Source organism: Octodon degus, unplaced genomic scaffold (genome assembly GCF_000260255.1).
Source record: "Octodon degus isolate 3935 unplaced genomic scaffold, OctDeg1.0 scaffold00160, whole genome shotgun sequence".
Lineage (NCBI taxonomy): Eukaryota > Metazoa > Chordata > Mammalia > Rodentia > Octodontidae > Octodon > Octodon degus.
Genome location: NW_004524736.1, coordinates 3,951,588 through 3,975,239, shown reverse-complemented (window position 1 = coordinate 3,975,239; position 23,652 = coordinate 3,951,588). Strand labels below are relative to the sequence as shown.

Here is a 23,652-nt window from a genome sequence, read left to right as displayed (position 1 = left end):
AAGGAAAAGCCACAAGATAAAGGAAACAGGATGCAACACAGGGAATCTATAGGAATTCAATTAGAATTCAATTAGCACTCTGACCTAGAAACACAGAACCACTGAGTTGCACAAGCAGTAACCAAAATAGGCGTGAGAACACCATGGTGAACCTTGCACACCTACACGAGGCTAAGAAAACAGCACAGGGTCAAGAAGCAGCAGCGCTGAGGGGAGCATGCCCACGCAACTGTGTGCCACAACCAGTACCTGAAGCACTTCTAGCCACCACAGCCAACCTACCCTCGAGCCTCACATATAGGAACCCACACTGGCCTCCCACCACATGAAAACCAACCCTTAGAAGAATGTGAGACTCCAGGAGATGAGTGTGTGCCTCCTTGCTGCTCACCTTTTCCAAGGTAGATCATGCCATACTCTCGCCCTTGGGGAGTTTTGTTTTCTATCGTGAAACAGACTTCTTTCCCAATCAGCTTCTTGCGAAGGAACTCTCGAGCAGGGAATGCCCAGGGCTAGAAGAAAAAAACAAGAATGTTAGAACTGCCTTTTCCAAATTTTTACCAGCTCTGAAGTAACTTCATGCCTTCAATAAACATCTGAGTACCTACTGCATCCAGGCCCTGTGCTTGCCATGCATGCAGAATATGAAAATGAAATGCATATAAATAAAGTAGCTCACACACATAAGGGCCTTATAAAAAAGCCAGGTCTAGAAGGTCCTAAAAACAGCTTCTAGACACTGGCAGTAGCACTTTCCCCCATCACTATCGGTTCAGTTACAGCTTACTCTGTGCATAATATTTGCCAAGACTTTTATGGCACTTAAAATGTGCCAGCCACTGCTCTAACTGCTTTCTATATATCAACCTATTCCCCGAAATGGGAAGCCCAGGCTCCCTAAGAACCTGGGCAGAAGGATATCATAAATAACAACTAGCACCTCCATTTGTTTGCCTCTTTCCAATTTACAAGCACTTTTCCTGAAACCAGTTCAGAGTCAGGACTGAGTTTTAGGATCATTCTTTCAGAGGGAATCCTCTACTCAAGTAAGAACCTTATTTATGTCACTTTTGCCACTTTTTGAAGGATCGCAAAAGACCTGAAAGAACAGACTTCAAAATCCACCTCATCTCTTTGTGCTGCCAGAACCCTTCACGGTCCTAGAAACTTGGCAGGACAACAATAACAGCCCTTGAAGAGATCACTTTGACAGTGGTGATTCTTCTTTCTCATCTGCTAACAACATGGACATGGGAGAATGGAGTCACATGCCCACACGTGAACCCGAGTCTGCGATCAAGATACTGTGTGGTGGTTTACCCTGTGTGCACCCTACCACTCCTCCTAGGATGGTTTACACAAAGGAAGATGTCTCCTCTGCTGCAGAATAGAAACAAAGAGGAATGGAGCAACAATGTGTGGTTGCTAGAAGTTCACAAGCTAAAAAACTGCATGGAAAAGAGGTTTCCCGTTTCATAATACAATATGTATACAGTAAAGAGATTGCTTAATACAGTCTCTAAAAGTCAGAACTCAGACTATGCACAGGAAATGCTGAACAGTACATTAGTGGCTTAAAAGAGAACTCTGCTAATCTTTTCAGTCCAAGAAGATTAAGGTTACTCCCTGGGGTCATGCAACAAGCTTTTCTAAAAGCAAAATCTATATACAACTTCCCAGAAACCAGAAGCCAATGGCTTGCAGTCATGAGCTACAAGTCATGAAAACTTGGTCTGGCAGTCATGAAAACAGTGTCGTTACCAAGCCAATATTTAAAATTCAGCAACACACTCCATTCTTAAATACTTGGGAAAGGTATGATTACACAAGTACTTCTAAAGGAATTTAAGATTTTGGCAAAAACTGACTTATCAAAGGTCAGTTAAACAGGAAATAAATATCTGATGCCCCACAGAGAATCTTTCAATTTCTACATAGCAGACAGAAGCTTTCAAAAGTTCCTCAGGCTTGCTGAGGGAGCCCTCTTTTAGGCGCTCATGTTTCCTAGATAGCCAGTCACTGGGTAGTAAGAAAAAGCTACACTGGAGGAGTTGAAATAGACACATACTAACTCCATAGGAAAAAAATCATCTAGTTTCTGCCACCTTCCTTTCCAAAACTAGCTTTCTCAAATTGTGTTCTTTCAACAGGTAGGCAAATTCTGTATCTGGACAAGATAACAGCTAACAAGAAAGTCAATCAGGAAACTCAACTATGCAGGAAAGAAATTGGCCACAAAGGAAGGAAGGTAAGTTAGAAAGAAGAAAGGAAGGAAGAAATGAACTATCCTCAAATGATGGGATGGACAAGACAGCAATGAGAAAATCCTTTATAGAATTGAAGCCAGTGCTTCCGTATGTCTACAACACCTAGGCAGAAGGCTATCTGTCCAAATAGAACCTTCCAGAACAATGCTGAATATAGAAAAATATGCTCCAAGAGACAGAATAGATTAGTAGAAAGAATAACTGTAGTCTACCTAAATGGTGCCTGGAACTCCATTTAAGAAGCAAATGATCAAAAAAAGCAAAACAAACAGAACAAAGAAGCAAATAGAGAACATTTGTAAATCCTACAAATTGACACCAGTATAAAGCACTGAAAAAAACCAAACACACACAAAAATGCACTAAGTCCCTGACTGTTCTGTACTACTATACACTACGGCACAGTACAGTAAGCACACAGAGGCACAACTATGACAATGTCCAGGAGACACGTGAACTACTCCACAAACTTCACATCTACGGATGTTCATAATGTGCGGTCTGTTCCTATCTGAAAGTATCCAACCCAAACACTCAGAAGTCAAGGACTTATTGTTGTTAGACTCAAGATTATGTCTTCCTTTTAGAATGCACAACAGCAATAATGTGGCTTGATCTTCATGCCCGATACCAAGCAAACTTGTGCAATGGAACTTCCTAATTGAAATCACCTTTTTGACTTTTAGACTCCTAAAATTACTACAACATCAAATCCCAGAACAATCCAAAACCTAAAAGCTAGTTATTAGGTTGAACAGGGTCTAACGTCTAACACCTCTCTTCTAATCATCACATTATGAGGATATCCTGGTCTATCTTCTCTCTCCGGCCTCCCCAGTTCTCAAAAGCTCTAATGAACATGGGACTATAACATTCATTACTTTATTTCTCATGAAGCCAACATACAGCTTCACACACAACAGGAGCTCAATTAATCTGTGGGAAATAAATATATAATTCCCCCAGTGCCCATCAGTGCAGTATCCAGGCTGTCTCGAGTAGCTAGGCAACGCTGGGGATTAGCCTGAAACAGCAGTGATGGCTGCAGACGTAGGGAAGACAGAGCAGTGTTCATTGTCAGAGGATTTAGGAGGAAGCTGAGTATCATGGAAAGAAGATATCAGGAGGAAGGCAAAGAGTAATGGAGTGAATAATATTTGGGGCAGTGATATAAAGGGAAGGAAATGAGCAATCATATCCTTGATTCTTCTTGAACTTGAAAAAAACTAGACAGTGTGTTCCAAAAGAATGTAAAGCCTAGAAGACGCGTGCCATATTGTATAATCCTTGCACGCGCTCCCCTCCCCCCAAAAAAGAAATACCTGGATTCTCTCCGCAGCATACAATTAAGCATTTATTTACTGTTCTTGGTTTATGTCAGGTACTGAATGGGCATAGAAATAAGAGACAGGACCCCTCCTTTGTTAAGTTTACAATCTAGTAAAGACATAGAAACTTGGAATGATGGTCCATGTGTTGACAACAGGAAATGTCAGGTGACGCTGACTTTAAAATGGCAGTTTTCCTGGCCACATACAGAGGAAGAACTCCTGAGGAAAAGAGCAGCATGAACTAAGGAAAAGAAAAGGGGGCACCCAAGTGGTCTATGAGATGACTACTGTGGCATCGCTGCTGTTATCCTGACAGAAGACTGACAGTCACATCACAGATGGGCTTGTATTCCAGGCAAAGGCATGTAGGACTGTCACAGAGATGAGCAATCACTGACATATCTAGGAATAACTGCGCAAGGGGCTGGGCATGGTGGGGATACTTGTAACCCTAGCACTTGGAAAGCTGAGGCAGGAGGATGACCAAGGGAGTTCGGGAGCAGCCTGGGCCACACAGTGAGCTCAAACCAGCCTGAACTGGTTAGATCTCCACAAGAAAGAAAGACAGAAGGACGGACAGATGGAAGGAAGAAGAAAAGGAGAGAACAAGAGAGAGACAGAAAAGAGACAGACAGACAGACAGACAGACAGAAGCAAACAAGCATTGAACAAGGGAAGAAATGAAATATTTCAAAAGTATCTCAGAGGCTAGAGAAAAGAGATTAGAAAAATTGAAATGAGACTATTATTCCAACATTCCAAGCACTCTACAGAGTGGGACAAAAATAAATAGCAATAATAATGAAACACCAAGGTAGATAAGAGAAGATTTTTAAAGGGGCAGAATCTCTACGTAATAATGATGCTGGCATAGCAGTGTTAAAAAAGAAAGAAAGAAAGAAAGAAAGAAAGAAAGAAAGAAAGAAAGAAAGAAAGAAAGAAAGAAAGAAAGAAAGAAAGAAAATAAATCAGGTTTCTGGCTTGGGTTCCCAATTGGTGTCACTAGTAGCCCACTGGAGAGCTTCAGGGCATGGCAGGAGGAAAACCAGATCACAGCGGAAGAGAGGAGACTGGCCTTAGCAAAAAGAGCAAGTTGGGCTAGCAACTTCCTTCCATCCTTCTGTCTGTGTTTCATAGAGTCTCAACTACGTGGGCTAGCAAAGAATGTGTTGCCTCTACTACAGCAACCAAACACTTCTTCTCACAGGGACTTCTCACCGGGACTTCCCAAGAATTACTGGAAATAATCTGGTGAGACCAAGTTGCTGTAGTAGAGGCAAAAGCACTAGGCTATATAAATATAAGGAACTATCAAAGAATGCCTGTCATGATTACGTGGTATCCTTCTAGCTAAAATAGTTCTGCTCCGACTCCATTGTCCCACTACATGGGCTACAGCTATGATATTTTAAAACAACTGGCCTTGCATCTCTCTGCCCCAGAGGTTCATGCATGAAACAGGAAATGAAAACACAGCCTTTCTTTCTTAGAAGCTACACTGCTTCCTTCTGCTGGGGAAACGAGCTTGATCAGCTCTAAGAAAGAGTAGCACGCCACCTCTCAGAAGCAGTCAGGCTGTTACACAACATGCATCTGAAAGGAAGAGAGCTATAAAACACTGGTGTATCCACTTGGGTGGCCCCTGAAATCTGAAAAATGCTTAAAGAGATTTAATCTTCAATACATGGTCTAACACAGCAGTAGTGATTACCACAACTAATGTTTATTAAGTACTTTTTAATGTGCTAAGCACTTCATGTTGTCTTATTCAATCCTCACTGATCAACACTGTAGAACACACTACATGGAAGAATAATGTATTCTTCCCAACACTTATGGTTACTGATGGTGGACCAATGAAAAACTGATTTTAATCTACTTAGTCATTATTCCAAATATCTGACTGCTGCTAATAGAATAATTATGGGTGGTGATTTTTCTCTTCTCTATTATCTGTAACACTGTTTCACTACACTCTTAATTCAAACAAAATGCCCTTTGCTACAGGAGAAAAAAACAATGGTTTTCTCAAAGAAAAGATCTCATGAGCTCTTGCTTTTTCTTCTTCACCTCTCAGGCAGAGAAGAGCAGAAGTCAGCTGAGGTACAAATCTGCTCAGCATCATCAGGTAGAGGCACAGAACAACTAAGCAGAACCTACACACTTCATTTCCCGGAGTCAAAGCACTACTAAAAGAGACCCACACACAGCCAGGTTAAAGTAGAACTCAGGCAGCTGTCAGGAAACACAAGAACTTAAGGAGTCAAAAACAGAGAACAGAGAAGCCATGATGGCCAGGCACCAGGGCTGGGGATAGGGATGGGGGGTGTGAGAGGTAGGAAAGCTTAGGAGTAGTTTCTCGCCATAATGCCCTAATACAACAGTGAGCTACAGCTGATCAAAACTCCTTTAAAAAACTGCATGTTTCACAAGCTTTTACAATTTCATCAGATTTACAGACACTTTTCAGGGATGCATGGATCCCAGATTAAGAATCTACAGTAAAGGGCCTTTGCATGTATAGCATGCTACCATTTACAAAAACACCATTAAAGACATTAAATATCTCTGGAAGAATACACACTGCACTAGTAATTCCAGCTGTCCCTGAGGGAAATACTAAACTTCTCCCTGCTCTGCCGTAACAAATGATGGCTTCAAAAGGGTGAGACTACCTACGAATATACCCAGTCTATGCCCAGAGGAGGAGCAGTGAAAACACTGGACAAACTGAAGAAAAAGCTCTGAGATGTCACTGCTGCTAAGGCAGTAAATATATAAACACCAGAAGGAAGGCATGGGGGTGTATCTAAAGCCATCCATTCCATGATGTAAAAATTACACAAAATACACCTAAAAAACCAATTACAGCAAAATCATGCTAGCCAAGGAAGACAGCCGGTTGTCCTAGGTCTGTGGCCTTGGGAGGGCCCAAGAAGCACCTACCTCATCTGGGGTGTCTTTTGCATCCGGTTGTGTGGCAGCCGCCCTTCGGGCAAGATTTCCAGCACGAATGTTGCTGAGGTTGATCTGCCTCTCAGGAGGAGGCCCACCCCGAGGCTGCCCTCGGACAATGATGGCACACCCGGAGAGGACCTGTGCAGGGAGAAACAGAGAAAATTAGAGGCCTGGAGGTAAAACCATCATGATGAAGTTGTCACCAGTACAAACCCAACATCTGAAACAGTACTTGGCAATTTGGAGGCCCTTGAAGTTTTGTTGAATTAGATTAAATGAACAGAACTGTTTTCCATTTTATAAGAGAAACTCCAATGTAAAGCCTTGGGCCAGATTCTGAAACAATAGATCCAACAATACAAGCAGGAATTAAACACCCAGTAGAAAATTCATAAAATAGACTGCAGGGAAAAGGCTTGTGAGCGGCAGAGATTAAGGACCTTCATAGTCTGATCCCAGCAAGCACCAACACTCATGGTCTTCTCAATTATCAAGAGGCTCCTATCACCATCCATACTTTCCACTCTAGGACGGAGGCAGAAGCTGGAGGAAGATGCCACACACCATCCAGGAGGAAGCACGTTCAAGGCCAGAGAGAAATACAGCAGTAGAGTAACCCAAAAAGCTCAGGCTCCAAACAATTAGGAGATTCTAAAAAGCACTTCAAGGCTCCCAAGCATAGCGGCTCCTTTCATCTCTCTGATCAAGGGGGCCAGGCACAGAGCCCAATTGCAATGGTGCAAAAAGCTGAGACTCACTGGCATTTAACTTTAAAACAGTTGCAGGGCAGAAGAAGGAAAGATTACAAGTGCAAGAATGGAAGAAGGGGCACGCTGAAAAAATGACTCAGGCTATTCAAGTTGCTTCTGCTCAGCGAGGCACTGTAAGGAAGAGGTGGGTTCCAGTGCTGGCTCTGCTAGCTCGGAAAGACTCGGTTTCATGCTTCAAAGAAGTAGCTGCTGGCAGGTGGGCAGAGAGGAGGTTGGAGAGTGCAGCTAACACAGAGCACTGCTCCAGTGAGACCCGGGTGCTGTGTAAAGGAACAGTCCTTTGGAGGAAGAGAGGACCGAGTATTGAGGGGTAGCTACTCCCATAGACATCCTCCAGAATGATCCCCCCTCACCTCTCCACCTTAATGGCTGCTTTAAACTGTGAAATATTAACATAAATACAAAAGTGCATTCAGACATATGTTAGAAAATAAGAAAAATAAACAACTGAGGAACCACGTGCTAAGTTAAGAACCAGACCACTGCTAGAATCTTAAGATTCCCTCTGGGCCCCTCTGTCCTCATTGTGCCTTCACCTGACACCCATGTTACAAAGCTCTGTGATACTGCACCCCCTGCCCCTGAAGGTAGCTCATCCATGTGCATCCTCACACAACGTGACTTCCTTATTTTCCATCTCCAACCCCTCTGGTAATAGAGTCTAGTGCATAAACCCACCAGAGGCTTTGCTCCTCCTGTTCATTCTCTTCAGTGAAACTCATCCATGCTGACGTGGACCACTATTGCTTTTTCATTTCCTTTTTATGGGAATTCTCTCAAATATACATACCCAATTTTTGAGAACTAGGCATCAAGATTGTCTCAGTAACATCAATGACTTAAATGAATACCTTGTCTGTAGGAGAGCATCCTTAAGATTGAAGTGCCACCCCTTTCTGTTACTCTCGGGTAATACAAGTTTTCTCAGGCAGGATTTTCAGCTCACTATCAGCACAGTTTCGAGCACCAATATTTTTTTTTTTTTCAAACTTTGTTGTTCAAGTAGCAGAAAGCTGCGAGCATGAAACTGTTTGACACTGGAAGTATCACTGATTAGAAAGATGTTAGCTCTATGCTTCTGCCTACTAAGCTAGGTCCCTGCTGGGCAAGAAGTCAACACTGTTACCCTGCATAAGAGATTCTGAGAATTCATTTGTACAATAATGTCACAAAACTCCTTTGTATACCCTCTCTTCTCACTAATGCTGTTCTAAAGATAATTACCAGAATTTCTTTGCCTTCTTACACCAAATATGCATGAATTAATATGACAGAGATGATTTTTACTTTTTAGGCTGCTCTATACTTTTGATCAAGCAACAGTCACAAATTCAACCCAAGCAACAAGAATAGCTTCGCTATGGTAGGCACTGCTGTTCCTTTTCCTCCAGGAGAAAAGGGCTGGCATGCGTCTATCTCTCCACTGAATCTATCTCCCCTCATTTGCCTTGCTAGAGAAGGTTGGAAAAGACCATAGGCCATCATGGAAGAAAGAGACCTGTCTCTATTAGGGAAGAAGAAGTTTCCCTCCTATTACTAGGACCTGAAATCATTCAGAACACACTGTTACTCCACCTCGTTAGCTATCTCCATTTCATCTTCCAAACACTGTTGAATTCCAGCTACTGCCTTGGCAATAGGTTGTTCAAGTTCTTCCCTAATAAAAATACTTTAATGGCCTTCTGCTATCTAATCTTCTCCACCAATTAAAACCCAGGAGAAATACCCTCAGGAGTAGAATACTTAAAATGTCTAAGTAAAATATGAAAACACCAAGGGTTTGTAAATCAGACAACTTATAGCTCAAATGACATTAAAACATTTTTTCTCTTTGAAAGACTAGCATCTAAGTTGATTATTCTTAGATGTTTATTCCATGATTGATTGATTTATTCATTTGTTAACTCAAGATACACAGAATGCCTACTATGTGTGGGACATCATTCTAGAAAAGTGGCATGCATCAGTGTTAAAAAAAAAAGTTGTACTCTTAGGAAAATTACATTCCAGTAGAGACAGATAAACAGTAAACATCATAATTAAGTAAAATACATCATTTATCAGAATTTTAATTTCAAAAGAATAGTGTTAGATTGTGAAGAACCTGTCACGGGTAATTGATCTGCCAAAGCTGTCTGTACTGACTGATTCATGTTGCAAATTTTCATAGATGTAGTAATTATCCTTAATTGCTAATTTATAGGCCATAGAAAACAAGTCATATGGTTATTGCTTTATCCAATTATATTAATAAGATGATATATCCAGAAAATGATTTTAGGACTACCTGATACAGTGGGAGGTTTGTGGAACCAGCTGTCATTGATTGAGGTTATGCATCAGACATTTCTGCGCGTGATTCAAAGAACTCAGCTTTAGGGCTTGACTCACTAGGCTACAAAGGCTGAAACCAGACAGCTGAGAAGGAAAACAGGGACTCAAACAGCTCAAACCCGCTTCCAGGTACACTGGGAGACTCAGCTACAGCGAAACACTAGATGGGCAGCCGCTGACACGTTGCCCAGCAACAGCAATACCACATTAAATCTTCAATAGATTCTGGTAAATGATTTGGTGAGTTTAACTCCTCACCTCCTGAACCACTGACAAAAGGACCGAAAAACCTAGTGTCACTATACTAATGGCAAAGAATGTTACAATACAGAAATTCTTAAATTCATTCAACATATTTTCCAGCCCAAAAGCAGAAATCATCCCGAGCTGAGAACTGCATCTTACTAGCCCTGTGGAGAGAACTAGCATTATTAACAAGTATGTCCACCTGTTAAGATACAATGAACAGGGGCCAGGGATAGGGCTCAATGGTACAGCATTTGATTAGTACTTTAAAAAAAAAAAAAAAAGATTTAACAGTTATATGGCAACAGCAACATCCTCCAATATAAAGAGAAACATAAAGAATGAGGACAGACACCTAAGAAGATTTTTTTTTTTTTTTTTGGCGGAACCGGAGATTGAACTCAGGCCCTTGCACTTGCCAGGGAAGCGCTTATTCCACTGAGCCATCTCTCCCGCCCCCAAATAGAAAGAGTTGGGACGGGGGCGCGAACCGGCGACCTTGCGCTCTAGAGCCCGGCGCAAAAACCGCTGCGCTAGGTCGCCGCCCTGAAGATTTTGTAAAAAAAAAAATTGAAGGCCCAAACCAAGACCATACATTTGTGGACAACTGATTTTCAACACAGACCAAGAGAAGTCAATGAGGAGAATCATCCATCCAATAACAAAAAAGGTATAAAGAAAACTATATGTCCCATGCCAAAGAAATGAATTTTGACCTCTACCTAACACAGTATACAAATGCTAACTCAAAAAGGATCAGAGACCTAAATGGAACAGTTAAAAGTCTTACAATTAAAAACACTGTACTTCAATGAAAAGTAATATTTGCAAAGCATATAGCTGTTAACTGCCTAGTACCTGAAATAAGTAACAATAAAGAGCTAAGAAGCCCAATTTAAAAATGGGCAGAGGGGCCAGGGAGATGGCTCAGTAGAATAAGCATTTCCCTGGCAAGCGCAAGGGCCTGAGTTCAATCCCCGGTACCAAAAAAAAAAAAAAAGGTCATTACAAATGACCAATACACATGAAACATCAAATGACATATATACCACTTCAAACCACTAAGGTGACTATAAGTACTAAGACAGAAAACTGGGCACAGTGGCACATGCCTGCAGTTCCAGCTGGAGTGGGTGGGCACTAGAGGATCCACTGAGGGCCAGAATTTGAGACCAGCCTCATACCACAGTGAAGTGGGTCTCACAGTCAAAGGCCTACAATAAGAAGTGTTGGCAAACATGTGGAACCCCTGAAACCCTCCCATACTGCTGGTGGTGCACCTGCTTTGGAAAAGTCTTACAGCACCTCTAAAGTGAACAAAGTTAATATATGACCCAAGGATTCCAAATCATCCTAAGTCCAGGCACCAAGAGCCAGAAATTAAATGAGTCCGTTCATATGAATTGTCCAGGAGAGCCGAGTACATGAAGACTGATAGCAGAGCAGTGGTTCCCAGGGACTGAGGGAAAACAAGGAGGGGTTGTGGCTGCTAACAGGGTAACAAACCTTCTTCTGGTGCAAATACAGTCTGCAGTCAAACAGCAGAGTGAATATTTGAATATAGCTTACTTCAAAATGGCAAATTCTAAGTGACATGAATTCAATCTAAGGCCCAGTATACAAATATAAAAACACGTATGACATGTAACATACATTTCACCATGGAAGTTTACATATTCAGATACTTAAGGAGGACCAATACTTAAGCAACGTGAACAAAAATGTTTTGTTATTTAAAGGTGTCTGGGGTGTAGACCACTGGCAAGCATTTGCCTGATGTGCCAAGGCCTTCAGTGCCTCCCCAGCATCACAGAAAGAGAAAATAACTAAGTAAAAAAAAATGTTAAAAGGCAGCTGGCTGAGAACCAAAAGTCACATAGGTGATTCATCACAGAAGTGGGTTTTGCATAAACCTTGAAGTCATCTAGAAATAAAAGAGAGGAAGTCACAAGGAGACATAACTTCAACTCTCTAGAGGATGAGAATGGCCAGGAACAACATGAGCTCTTTCACACAAACAGTATAGCATGTGTTCCATGTGTCACAAGAAAGAAGAACCCGGAGAGGCACCAGGCTGGAAGGCCCAATGTCCAGCTGGAAGCTTTCGGCGGCCACAACCCAAGGCTCCATGTGCACAGCTCTGGGTCAGAGCAGTAAGGTGGCAGGCCAAGGCTCCTCTCCGCAGGTGCTTCCTGCAGCCAGAACACTGTCAGGAGATGGGAAGAAGCTGCTGTACAAAGCGAAGCAAGCAAAGTGTGGGCCTAGCAGATCCACTCAACCTCTAAGGGCCTTCCCACTGAGCTACTTCTAGGGGCAGGGTCTCGCTAAGCCGCCTAAACTGAGCTCACACTCGTAATCCATCTACTCCCAGAGAGCTAGGATTACAAGTGCATGCTCCCAACTCCAGCAGGATTCGTGTGAATGGGGCAAAAACATCAGAAGAAACAGAATGAAGCGAGTGGCACATCCCTCTAACACCACTCCTCAGGAGACTGGAACAGGTGGATCGCAACCTCGAGGCTGCCCTGGGCTCCAGAATGAGACCCTGTTTTAAAAAAAGGAGGAAAAAAAAAAAAGATTATGCACAAAAATAAATAAGGAGAAACTAAGCTGGGAAAGTATCAGAAAGTTTATCTGTAAAAAAAAAAAAAAAAGCTTGCTGACAGCTAGCATTGTCACTTCCACAGCAAGAATCACCTCTTAAAAATAAAATTAAAAAACACATTTAGACAAAGTAAGCAACCCAGACAAACATCAGCGGTTGTGGTCTGGGAGGTCTTTCCCAAAACATGAGCCAGGATGGTCAGTTCCTTCCTTTCTTTTAATCTAATTCAATTACTCTTTCTTTCTGTCTCTACCTCTCTGTCCTGTCTGTTGTATGTCTGCTCCCAACGCCTTTCTCTCCTCTTTCTCTGGCAAGAACAAGAGGCAAACTGAATTACAGGGCCCAACACTCAAAACCACTGAACTGGAAGCCCAGGACCTCATGGCACTGCTGCCTCCTGGCTTGGGAAACACTAACTCCCATCCCAGCTGTGTCACGAACTGGGCCTCAGTTTACAAAAAGGGGCAAATCAGTTGCAGAGAGAAGCCAGATAAACAGAGCATCTAATCTGGGCCCTTACACAGGCCCTAAAATTTCTGAAACTGGTAAAGTAACTTTTGCCTAAAATAACAAGAGATTAATGATAGAGAAAGGACTACAACTAAAGTCTCCCTTAGAACTGAAGTCATGGGGCCGGAGAGATAGCTTAGTAGAACAAGTGCTTGCCTGGCAAGCACAAGGGCCTGAGTTCAATCCCCAGTTCCACCAAAAAAAAAAAAAAAAAAAAGAATTAAAGCTGTGATGCTCCACTACGCCATGGGTAGAAACGAGAGCTTTTGAGTTATTTTTGTTAAAATGGTACCTCATCCATGGGCTTTTGTGGCTGAAGATAGCTGGAAACACCTCATCGAGTAATACTGGTTTTATCTGGATGACAGGTCTGTTTCTTAGACACTACAGGCCAGCACAACTACGAAAGCCCCAATATTTTTTCTTTTTAACTTTAGATATTCATCCATCAGAGACCTGTACTACCTCCAAGAATAGCTTAGGAAATGAATATGAATTCACGCATGTTTAGAGAAGGTGTCAGAGCAAGGGTCTACACTAAAGGCTCTTAAAGTGCAAATTGCTGAAAGAAATTCGGATCTAAGCTCCCAGGGATTTTGAAGCTGTCATTGTCCCTAATTCAAGTGGAGATAAAAGAATTATGGCAAGGCAGAGAGGATGACTGGATTAAGCATCAGTTCCTTTTAAAAGGCCTATATGGAAGACAAAGAGCCACATAAAAGTGACCTTCATGAGTACTGAAGGAGTTACATGCAAAATTCCTTACATAAAAATTTATTTAATTTTTTTAAAAAATGGTATCTCACGCTTCATTTCTCCAAGTGCTCTCACTCCACTTCAGTGCATCCTATATCTGTCTGTAATCGCCAGGGAGATAGCTCAGTGGAGTAAGTGCTTGCCTGTCTGTAATAAACCTTCTCATATCTCATTTTTTAAAAAAAAGGTATCTGAGGCTATCTACTGGTTACATGTTCCACCAATTACATATCTCCATCATACCGTAGGTGCCAGCAGAGCAGGTGGCAGAGCCAAGTCCTAAGCAAGCACACCCTCCCCCAGGACCTGGCTGCACCAAGCCAAACCAATATTTATTGAACACTTCTAATATTATAAAGAATGCTCAAAAAGGAGGCCCGAAGGCAGAAAGCTTTACAATGATTTTTAAAAAGCCCATTAGCCAAATTCACCCTGTCAGCTGTTTTCATACTATCTATGCATTAAATAGTTTTTACATTTTTTAAATGGTTGGAAAGAAAAAAAAATCAAAAGAATATTATGAACCACTAGGAAGACAGTATGCAATGTGTTAATTATTGAAACTGTCCTACCAATTTGATTTGAAACTGTCTCATTGCTATTTGTCTCTCAATAAAATTATGGGAAAAAAAGAGTTAAAAAAAAAGAAAGAATATTATGCAACATGCAAAGAATATGAACTGAAATTTCAATATCCATAAAGTTTTACTAAAATGCCCCAAGGTCACCTATATGTCTGTACTACCTATAGCTACTTCACACAACACTAGAAGAGCTCACTGGCTGCGACAGAGGCAAAGGGTCTTGCAAAGCCTCAAATATTTGCTACCTGGCTCTCTACTGAATAATTTTGCCAACCCTTATACATAAAGCATTATGACAAGGGAGTGAAACCAAAAGTAGTTTTACAGTAGTGTAAATAGCAAGAGCCTAACAAAAATAAAGCCCAGGCCACTGCAAGTTCATCGAAATGCTCATTTTTATCACAAGAAACAGCACTTGACAGCATTAAGAATTTAGTTTTAGAACCAAATTCATGTCAGCAGTGACTTTAGAAACCTAATTAGCTCTAATAGCCAGTTACATCATTTATCAAGAAATACACACAAGGGCTGGTCAGATAGCTCAGCAGACTAAACTGCTTAGGCAGGCTCAGGGACAGGGTTTGATCCCCAGCGTGCCTGCTGGTCCCACCCCTGGGGCACTCTGAGAGGCGAATGAGACTTGGCATGGTGGCGCGCGCCTGTAATCCCAGCACTTGGGAGGCTGAAAACAGGAGGATCACTACGAGTCCAATCTGTGTAGTGAGACCCTGTAGACCCTGTAACTAAGTATTTAAAAAAAAAAAAAGGAATACACACAATATTCATAAGAGTTGTTACGAAGGCTGAACAAGAAAATAAAACAGTACTGAGGCCTAAAGACAATGTAAAAGTCAATAGTTATAAAATAATAACTCATGGTGTACTCTGAAGCAAAGACCAGCAGAGCACGGGACAACAACAAAAAACAGTACAAAAGTTAATACCAAAATTGTGGACATACTCCCACCGGCAAAATGAACTAGCAAAATCATGGAAATTCTCTAACCACTAAATTCTAACCAGAATTACACAGGTAAGTGCCTACACTAGACCTCTTTCATCAGAGGTTATCACAGTATTATCTTCAACTTCCAACAAAACTAAATTTCAAACTCTAAAATGCCTTTGCAACACAGATTCAGATGGTGGGGCCAAGCAGAATGACCATGACCTTTGAAAAACTTGACTCTTAAGACAAAACTCAAGCAAACGCCACCCTGAATATGTGATAGCTCCTCGTTTAAAAATGAAGACAATACCACCATCTTCTCAAGGCTGTTTAAATTATTTAATGTGACTCTTTAGGTTTGAATATGGACTGTCCTCTACAAAAACTCACAGAGAATTTAATCCACATTATAACTTACTGAAAGGATAAAGGGCTGAAGGTGCAGTTCAGTTAGCATGTGCAAGATCCTGGGTTCCAGACACAGCACCAAAAACTATAAAGAGAATAAAAACAGCCCAATTGTGGTGTTCAGGGTAGAGGCCTTGGGAGGTACTCAGGATAAGATCATCAGGGTAGAACTACCATGACTGAATATATCCATAGCTTAGAGACAAGGACACAGGTGGACACCAACACACAAACATACAGACACAGACACACTGGTGTGTGCATGTGCACAGCACTCCCTAGCTATGTTCATTCGACATTCTGTGCTACCTTGGGACTGTACCAAACAGAAAGGCTAGCACCGTATGTCCATAGTTGTGAGCCAAAATAAGCCTTTCTCCCTTGCCCAATCTGTGCAAGTGTTACTAGCAACAAAAAATGGACTAATACCCCGACTACCCAAAATCTGACTACCCAAAATCTAGTAGGTAATGAACACAGTAAGTGGTGAGGGAACATTGGTCCTTCTTTTCCCTGACTCTCCAGCCCTCTTCATCCTCATAACAACCCTGTGAGGAAGCAGGGCAGGTAGTTCTATCTTCCGCCTACTGATACGGAATTCTATCTTCTGCCTATAGATAAGGAAGTTTTAGCACTGGAAGACAACACCATCCAGGCTAAAACAGGTTTTCCCAGTGTACTCTGTAACCAATCCCAAAAGCTCGGTTTGCGATGAAAACCAAGAGCCAATATTGATGCTCACAGAAAAGACTATCATCACCAAGCATGCAGCTTAGCCCCTCTACAAGGAAAGCCTGGCCACGAATTAATGAATTAACTCCATCTCCTGAAGATGGGTATCAGTTCCATCTGTCTCCTCTGCATGGCTTCCAGATGGGCTCTACCATTGCCACAGACCTGGGAAATCAACACCTATTTACCCAGAAATAAAACAGAGGAACTTAGCACAAACTAGTTATATGTAACAGGCACATTTGAAGTATCATTTCTGAGAAATTTATTCCAATTGTCAGAGGACAAATTTTCAAATTGGGTGTGGTGATGCATCTCTGTAATTCCAGTACTCCAGGAGGCTGAAGCACAGAGGATCTGTCTGGGCAACTTATCAACTCAGCGAGACACTGTTTCATAAAAAAAAAGGCTGAAGGCACAGGTCAGTGTGAAGACCCTGGGTTTGATCCCCAGTATAAGGGAGGGAGGGAGAGGGAGGGAAGAAGGAAGGAAAGGAGAGAGGAAATATTTTCAGATTAGGCAACAGTCATGTGTTGGTTTAGCAAAGGAAGTGCAAAGAGAGGACTCTGACTCTTCCTCCAAATAAATTATTAGGTCAGGTACTTTTAAAAGTGCTGTGATCAGGAGAGCCAGCCAAATAGTTCAGCTGATTAAAATGCCTACATAGGCAAATGCAAGGACCAGGGTTCGATCACCGGCATGCCATGCCACCCTTGGGGTGCACTGAACCAGACAACTGAGACTGGGCACGGTAGTGCATGCCTATAATCCCAGCGCTTGGGAGTCTGAAAACTGGAGAATCTGTGTAGGGAGACCCTGCAGACCCTGTATTAGATACATTTTTTTTTAAAGTGCTGTGATCAGGACTTTTCATTCTCTACCCAAGATTAAAAAAAAAAAAAAAAAAAAAAATTCCTTAAGTGTTATAATCGGGAAAACAAAATACAAAAAGAGGAGCATCAAAGCACATGTTGTTCAAAAATGATAGCACAATGTCCAAGAAACCCTAAATCTGCTGTCTATGCCTAAAGGATACCACATCTCACTGAGGTTTGAGTCTGGTCTAAACCAGAAATGGGTATATTCCTGTAATCCCCACTACTCAGGACACTGAGGCAGAAGGATCTTGAGTTCAAAGCTAGCTTGGGGCAATTAATAAGATCCTGTCTCAAAAAGAAAAAGAAACAGATCAACAGCACTCACGACTCTTAAAATTTTCACATCGTAATAACAGGAAAATGCAATCAGTACTTTATTTCAATTCAAAATAGCAAAAGCCCATGGAATTCGGAAGAAAAAACAAAAAACACTCAGTTGAAGCTTTCTAAGAAATTTAGAAAGAAAATTGGAAATATATCAAATTAAAAAGAAAAAACTCTAGAAGCAAAGCTTTTTTTTTTTGATCCCCTCCAAAATCAACAGTTTTCTGCCACAAAATAATTCTTGGCAGGTTTTAAGGATTAACATTTCCACAATCAAATCACCTTATACTACACCAAAAGGTCAAAAAAGCCCCTGCTGGTACTGCAGTCAGTGGTAGAATTCATGCTCAGCGTGTGCAAGGCCTTCGGTTCAATCTCTGGCAATGCCAAAAGGGGGGGTGGGGGGGGAAGAACAAGAAGTCTTAAATCTATCTTTCTCTGGTCAGCACTGGCTGGTAAGGCCCTGGGGTGCTGACAATTCAACAGCATTTGCTGGTAGCTGTAAGCTAGGATTCAATTGGGGTAACAGGAAATTAATTGGTCATCTACAGCGGAACTCAGCAACCAGAGACAGGAGAATGAGAGCCAGGTTTCTCACTGTTGAGAGAGTTACAGATACAAATAGCTAGGGGGGAAATCACCTGCTGGGTTAGAATTAAACTGCTGCTTTTAATATCTAGTTAAACATGAAAGTATAGGTAAACATGCGTCTATATACATGTGTTTCCTAGCTCCATCCACTAAGAGGGCATAAAACCCGGTGCCCAGGTGCTCGCTTCGGCAGCACATATACTAAAATCCCAGTGACCGGAGTTTGGCTTCTGTCTGCTAAAGAGGGCAATGGCTCCTTAATGAGACTGCTGATTCCAGGTGAGTCGGGAACACCTGGCTATGTCAGGCCTTTAGAGACACTCACAGAATGAGGTGGATATGTCAAAATGATAAGGAAACCAGTTTGAAGAGTTCTCACTGATCACCACTGGGAAAACTTAAGACTATAAACTGTAACAGATCAGTAATCTACTGATAATGAACAATAAGTCTACTAACAAATGAATGCATATCGGAAAACAAGTTCCACATTATGGGAGAACACTAATAAATGTAGGATCAGTAACAATTAGAAAATCATTTAGCAGCAATAGTCATAATAATCTATTTAGGTAATCATCATCAGTGGTGCTAAAACTGGTAGACGCATAGTTTGTAAACAGACTTTTGCATAAAAATAGTGTCTCACAAAGTATTAATTACATGTTAATTAGTTAATAGGTAAAACACTACTTATATCCATATTAACTAAAATTACATTGGAGAAACCTGATAGTGTCTTAACCAAGTAATCAAAGGTATCAGCACTAGTAGTAATAGCACACTCCACATGCTGGGCCTCACTGATGCATCATTTCTGTGACATTCCTTCCAAAACAAGTAACTTAACCATGAAGAAGCAAGACAAATCCACAGTGAGGAATATCCTTGGGAAATGTTGAGGTCCTCACGGGAAAATGAGGAATCATTCCTGAATAAAGGAAACAAGAGAAAACAACTAGCAGGTGATCCTAGACTGGATCTTCCACCTACCATGGGCTCTGCAGAGCCAACAGCAAAACCTGAAGGAAGTCTGGGGGTTGAATGGCGGCAGCACTGCATCCATGTTAACTTCCCCCTCCCCACACACACACTGACCCACATCCCCAGCTCATTTTTGATTTGTTAATTTGAGACAGTGTCTCACTAAATCCACTAAACTGCTTGGTGTGGCTCACACTTTCAGTGTCCGTGCAACCTCCTAGAGGGCTGGGATTACAAGCACGTGCCGCCATACCAGGCTGCACGTTAATCTCTGATCCTGATGGCCTTGTTTTAGAACATTATTGGGATTTCCTATCTGAAAATTACTCCCAAATAATTCTGGAAATAAATGATACAGAAAGGGCCAGGGAGATGGCTCAGTAGAATAAGCGCTTCCCTGGAAGTACAAGGACCTGAGTTCAAGCTCCAGTTCTACCAAAAAAAAAAAAAAAAAGGTACAGAAGATCTTCATTTTTCAAATTCTGTGTATGTGAATTTGCCTGCTCCCTGTAACTTATCTGTAACTACCAAATCAACAGTCTCTTCCTATCTGCTATCATTGCAGGCAGGCACAATCAGTTGCCAGGTGGTGCCCTCATTCCCAACCAGGTCCAACAAAGCAAGCCTCTGCATTCTTGTTTCGGCATTAAACAAGTGTCCTTTTTGTTGCTTCATTATTACCACATCTTTTACATTTTTGTGCTTCTGTTGATTTCATAACTAACTCTCAAGTGTAGTCCTGACTCACTCCCTAGTATTCCAATGAGGGCAAGAAAGCCAATGGTATACCTCATGCAGAAAATGCGTGTGTTAGGCAAGCTGCTTTATTCAGACATGAGGTATAACACTGTTGCTTCTAGGTACAATACAAGGGAATCAACAATATTAAATGGAAGAAAAAAATTATATATATATTGGAAGCTCATGTACAAGTCTGTTCATTAACTGGTTGGTGAAAATGTAACTGGAGATCCACAGGGTGCTTACAACTTCACAGAACATAAATACTGTGAATAATGACTATAATAAATACAGAGATGATGATAAGTTAACTTGGGCCCTTAGTAAAAGACACAAAAGTTATTTTTCTTCTTGCAATTGTTTTCAAAGTTTGTATTTCCAAAAATGCTTAAAATAAAACACCTCTGAAAGTGTTAAACGTACCACAGGTTGTTTTAGAGCCTCAATGAGAAAACAAGCCAGGAGTGGCAGTACAGGACCATAATGCCAGCAGCGCTCAGGAGGGTGAGGCACGACTGCCAGCCTGAGCTACACAGCAGAGGTCAGGGCCAGCCTGAATTACATAGGAAGAGTCTCATAAAGCCACAAAACGAATACATCACTAGAACTAGATCTCATTGGCAGTTCCGAAACTACTCTTCCAACCCACACTCTCCGTCTCCACGCACATACAGTACATTTTTAAGAAAATGAACACTAACTGCAGTTGTGCTGCAAGGCCTGTACCTTTCCTATCATCCACTCCCTGCTTCATGTTCTTCCAAATGTCAGACCTTTTCAAGTCACAAAATGTAAACCTTCTGAGTGTTCTATTCAAGCCATTGCTTACCCAAAGCCCCTGGGTTTTTAGAAGATCCCTTTTCCTACATATGCCTATTAACTGGGGAGCTAATTTTTTTCTTTATTCACTCAAACATTTTATTGCAGTAGTGGGGATTCACTCACTTATTTATTTTTTACTGCTACATGGAATACTGAATCCAGGGCTTCCATAAGGAGCTACAACTCCAACCCTTTTTAAATTTTTATTTTGAGACAGGTTCTCGCTAAATTGCTAAATTGCCTGAGCTGAGTTTGATCTCACAATCCTCTATCCCTCAGTCTCCGATAGTACAGTGATTATAGGCATGAGTAACCCTGACTCTGGTGGAAATTTTTTGAATTATATATAAATGTGTTAAAATTGGGTTTTATATTGAAAATGCTAGAAACTCCTTGGTACCTCAAGGGTGTTTGTAAATAGCTAATCAAGTTAAAGAAATTGAGAAGCTTTCATAAGAGGCAAAAACATTAGATTTTTGGTTTAAATAAACTGTACAATACTTTATCCTGAAGGACTGGCTTTATTTTCACTGTTCTCCACCCTATTTAGCCTGGAAACATATACTCTCTAGCAAATTCAGTTTAAACTTCCTTCCCCCAAAGGCCTCCACAATCCACAGACTAGGTTGAACACCCCACTGTTTATTATGTACTTCTCACACTACAGAATGCACCACAATATGAAATCGGAAAACTGAGTATCAGTTACCTTCTCTAGGCTGGAAACCTCTAAGCTCTCTAAGCTCCACAGGAGCAAAGGACCAAGTTTATCTTGTTCACCATGGTGGACCGAAAACAAGACCCAGGACTATTTTTTAAAATAAATTTAAAAATGGCCTTAATCCATACCAAATACAATGCTAGACTGAAGAGAGGACAAAAACAATTAGGAAAGGGTTCTTTTCCTTCAGCAGCTCATAGCTTGGAGGCTTTCTGTGGACTAATGACAAGAACCAAATCCCTACAAGCCAGCTCTACTACATTCACTGCCGGTTCTACTCTTAGCTGCCAAAGGCCAGCAGATGGCCCAAATGCCCACCAGGCTCAGGACCCTTGGCATGATCACAGCAAGCATGTTTTCTCCATCCGACCCCATGGAGGGCCTCAGCTCCCAGAGTGCAGTACCTTGCCCCACCTTCACCCTCTGCCCTCTCCAGGCATGATCACAGCAAGCATGTTTTCTCCATCCGTCCCCATGGAGGGCCTCACCTCCAGAGTGCAGTACCTTGCCCCACCTTCACCCTCTGCCCTCTCCAGTTCAAGCCCAACTCTCCCAGCATCATTTTATTCTCTCCTAGGAAATCCATGCACAACATTCTCTCCATTATCAGTCCTCTGATGAGATTTTGAATTTCCCTTGCTACTTCCTTTAAGACTATCCTGCCTAATTCATTTCCAACCGCTCAATTGATTATTTTCCGTGAGCTGCCAAGCTTACCCTATTCTCAACAGAAACTACTCAAATCTATATCCCTGGCCACTTTAGAGAAGCTCCTAATTAACTGTTCAATATTCAACTGTCTTTCAACTTTCCTCAGTCACTTCCCACATTCCCCAAAGGGACTCCTGGTGTCAGAGCAAATGCTACCATCTTTTATCTGACTTATATTCTCTATGATTCTTATATTCTTGATGAATAAATTAAGAATCTCTCAGATTTACATTCTCAAATACTGTGGTAACAAAACCACATCTACATGCCTAAACTCCTAACACTGAGAGTATACTGGTAACATCAAGAGAATATCTTTGAAAAAGCAGCTCACAACCGGCAAAAAACAAAATGTCCTAGGAAGGGAGGTGCTTGGGGAAAACACGCTAGCGAGCTAAGCCTATCAACAAGCCAGATCACAGTGTGATGGCTCAAAATCCAATGCCATCTCTGACCCCCAGCATTCAACTGGACAAAGTTAATGTATTTTACAAGTCAGCCTCAAACACCAAGTTCTAGACTGATGTGGATGTAAAGGTCTATTCTAGTCACTGAATGAGCATATGTGTATAGCAGATGTGCTCTGTGCTTATCAAGGCCAGGGTTAGCAAGCTTAAGGGCCACCATGCCTTCTTTCCAATGCCTAATCTATATTAGTGTTTACCCAATAAAGATGGGAGAGGCTGATCCAAAGATTCAGTTTTGGTACTACCAGAAATTTTAAAGCACTGCAATAAATCATTTAAGTTCTTAAGACACTTCAAAATATATAATTCTAAGGCAGTGCTGGCGAACCGAGGGCACACGTTATTTTCCTTTCAAGACAAAAAATGCTAATGCATGAGTTTTTTTTTGAAACTAAAACCTCAGTATTCAGGGTTAACTGGCACTTCATGATAAACAGATGGGGTCCACGTTGCAGTTTAGGCATTCAGTATCTAAAAGGTTTTCCATGACTGCTCTAAGGTATAACAGAATATATGAAATGTATTCAGTTTTTTCTATCAGAGTTTCTAAACCAGAATTTCCTAAACTATCTTCTGCTATTGGTGAGCCCCCAGGATGGGGCCAGTCAGCAAAAAGACCGCGTGATTAAGAGGGTTAGAACTTCCAGTCCCGGTCCCGGTCCCAGCCACCAACAAGAAAGAAGGTCTAAAGAGCAAAAACTACAGAAATCCCTTTTTTTCTTTTCTTTCTTTTTTTTTTTTTTTTTTTGGTACTAGACATTGAACTCGGGGCCTTCACACTGAGCTACATCCCCAGCACTCAGAAAGGTGACACAGAAGGATCACTGAAAGTTCAAAGCCAGCCTGGATTACATAGCAAGGCCCTGTCTAAAAAAAAAACAGAAAACAAACAAACAAATTCAATGAACTTCCAAATTGTTGAACATGTCCAGATGTTGGGAGGGTGGCAACCCAGGGGATGAG

The 23,652-nt window shown here is 41.5% G+C and overlaps 1 protein-coding gene across 1 annotated transcript in view; it reads right to left on the bottom strand.

Moving 5' to 3' along the window:
• The window catches only part of Snd1 (staphylococcal nuclease and tudor domain containing 1), a 443,244-nt gene that overhangs the window by 402,977 nt on the left and 16,615 nt on the right, over nt 1–23,652 (bottom strand). Inside the window, exons 2-3 of the mRNA XM_004642716.2 lie at nt 6,545–6,694; nt 392–512 (exon numbers count right to left, since the gene is read on the bottom strand). Coding sequence (XP_004642773.1) covers nt 392–512; nt 6,545–6,694 — 271 coding nt within the window. The remainder of the gene's footprint in view (nt 1–391; nt 513–6,544; nt 6,695–23,652) is intronic.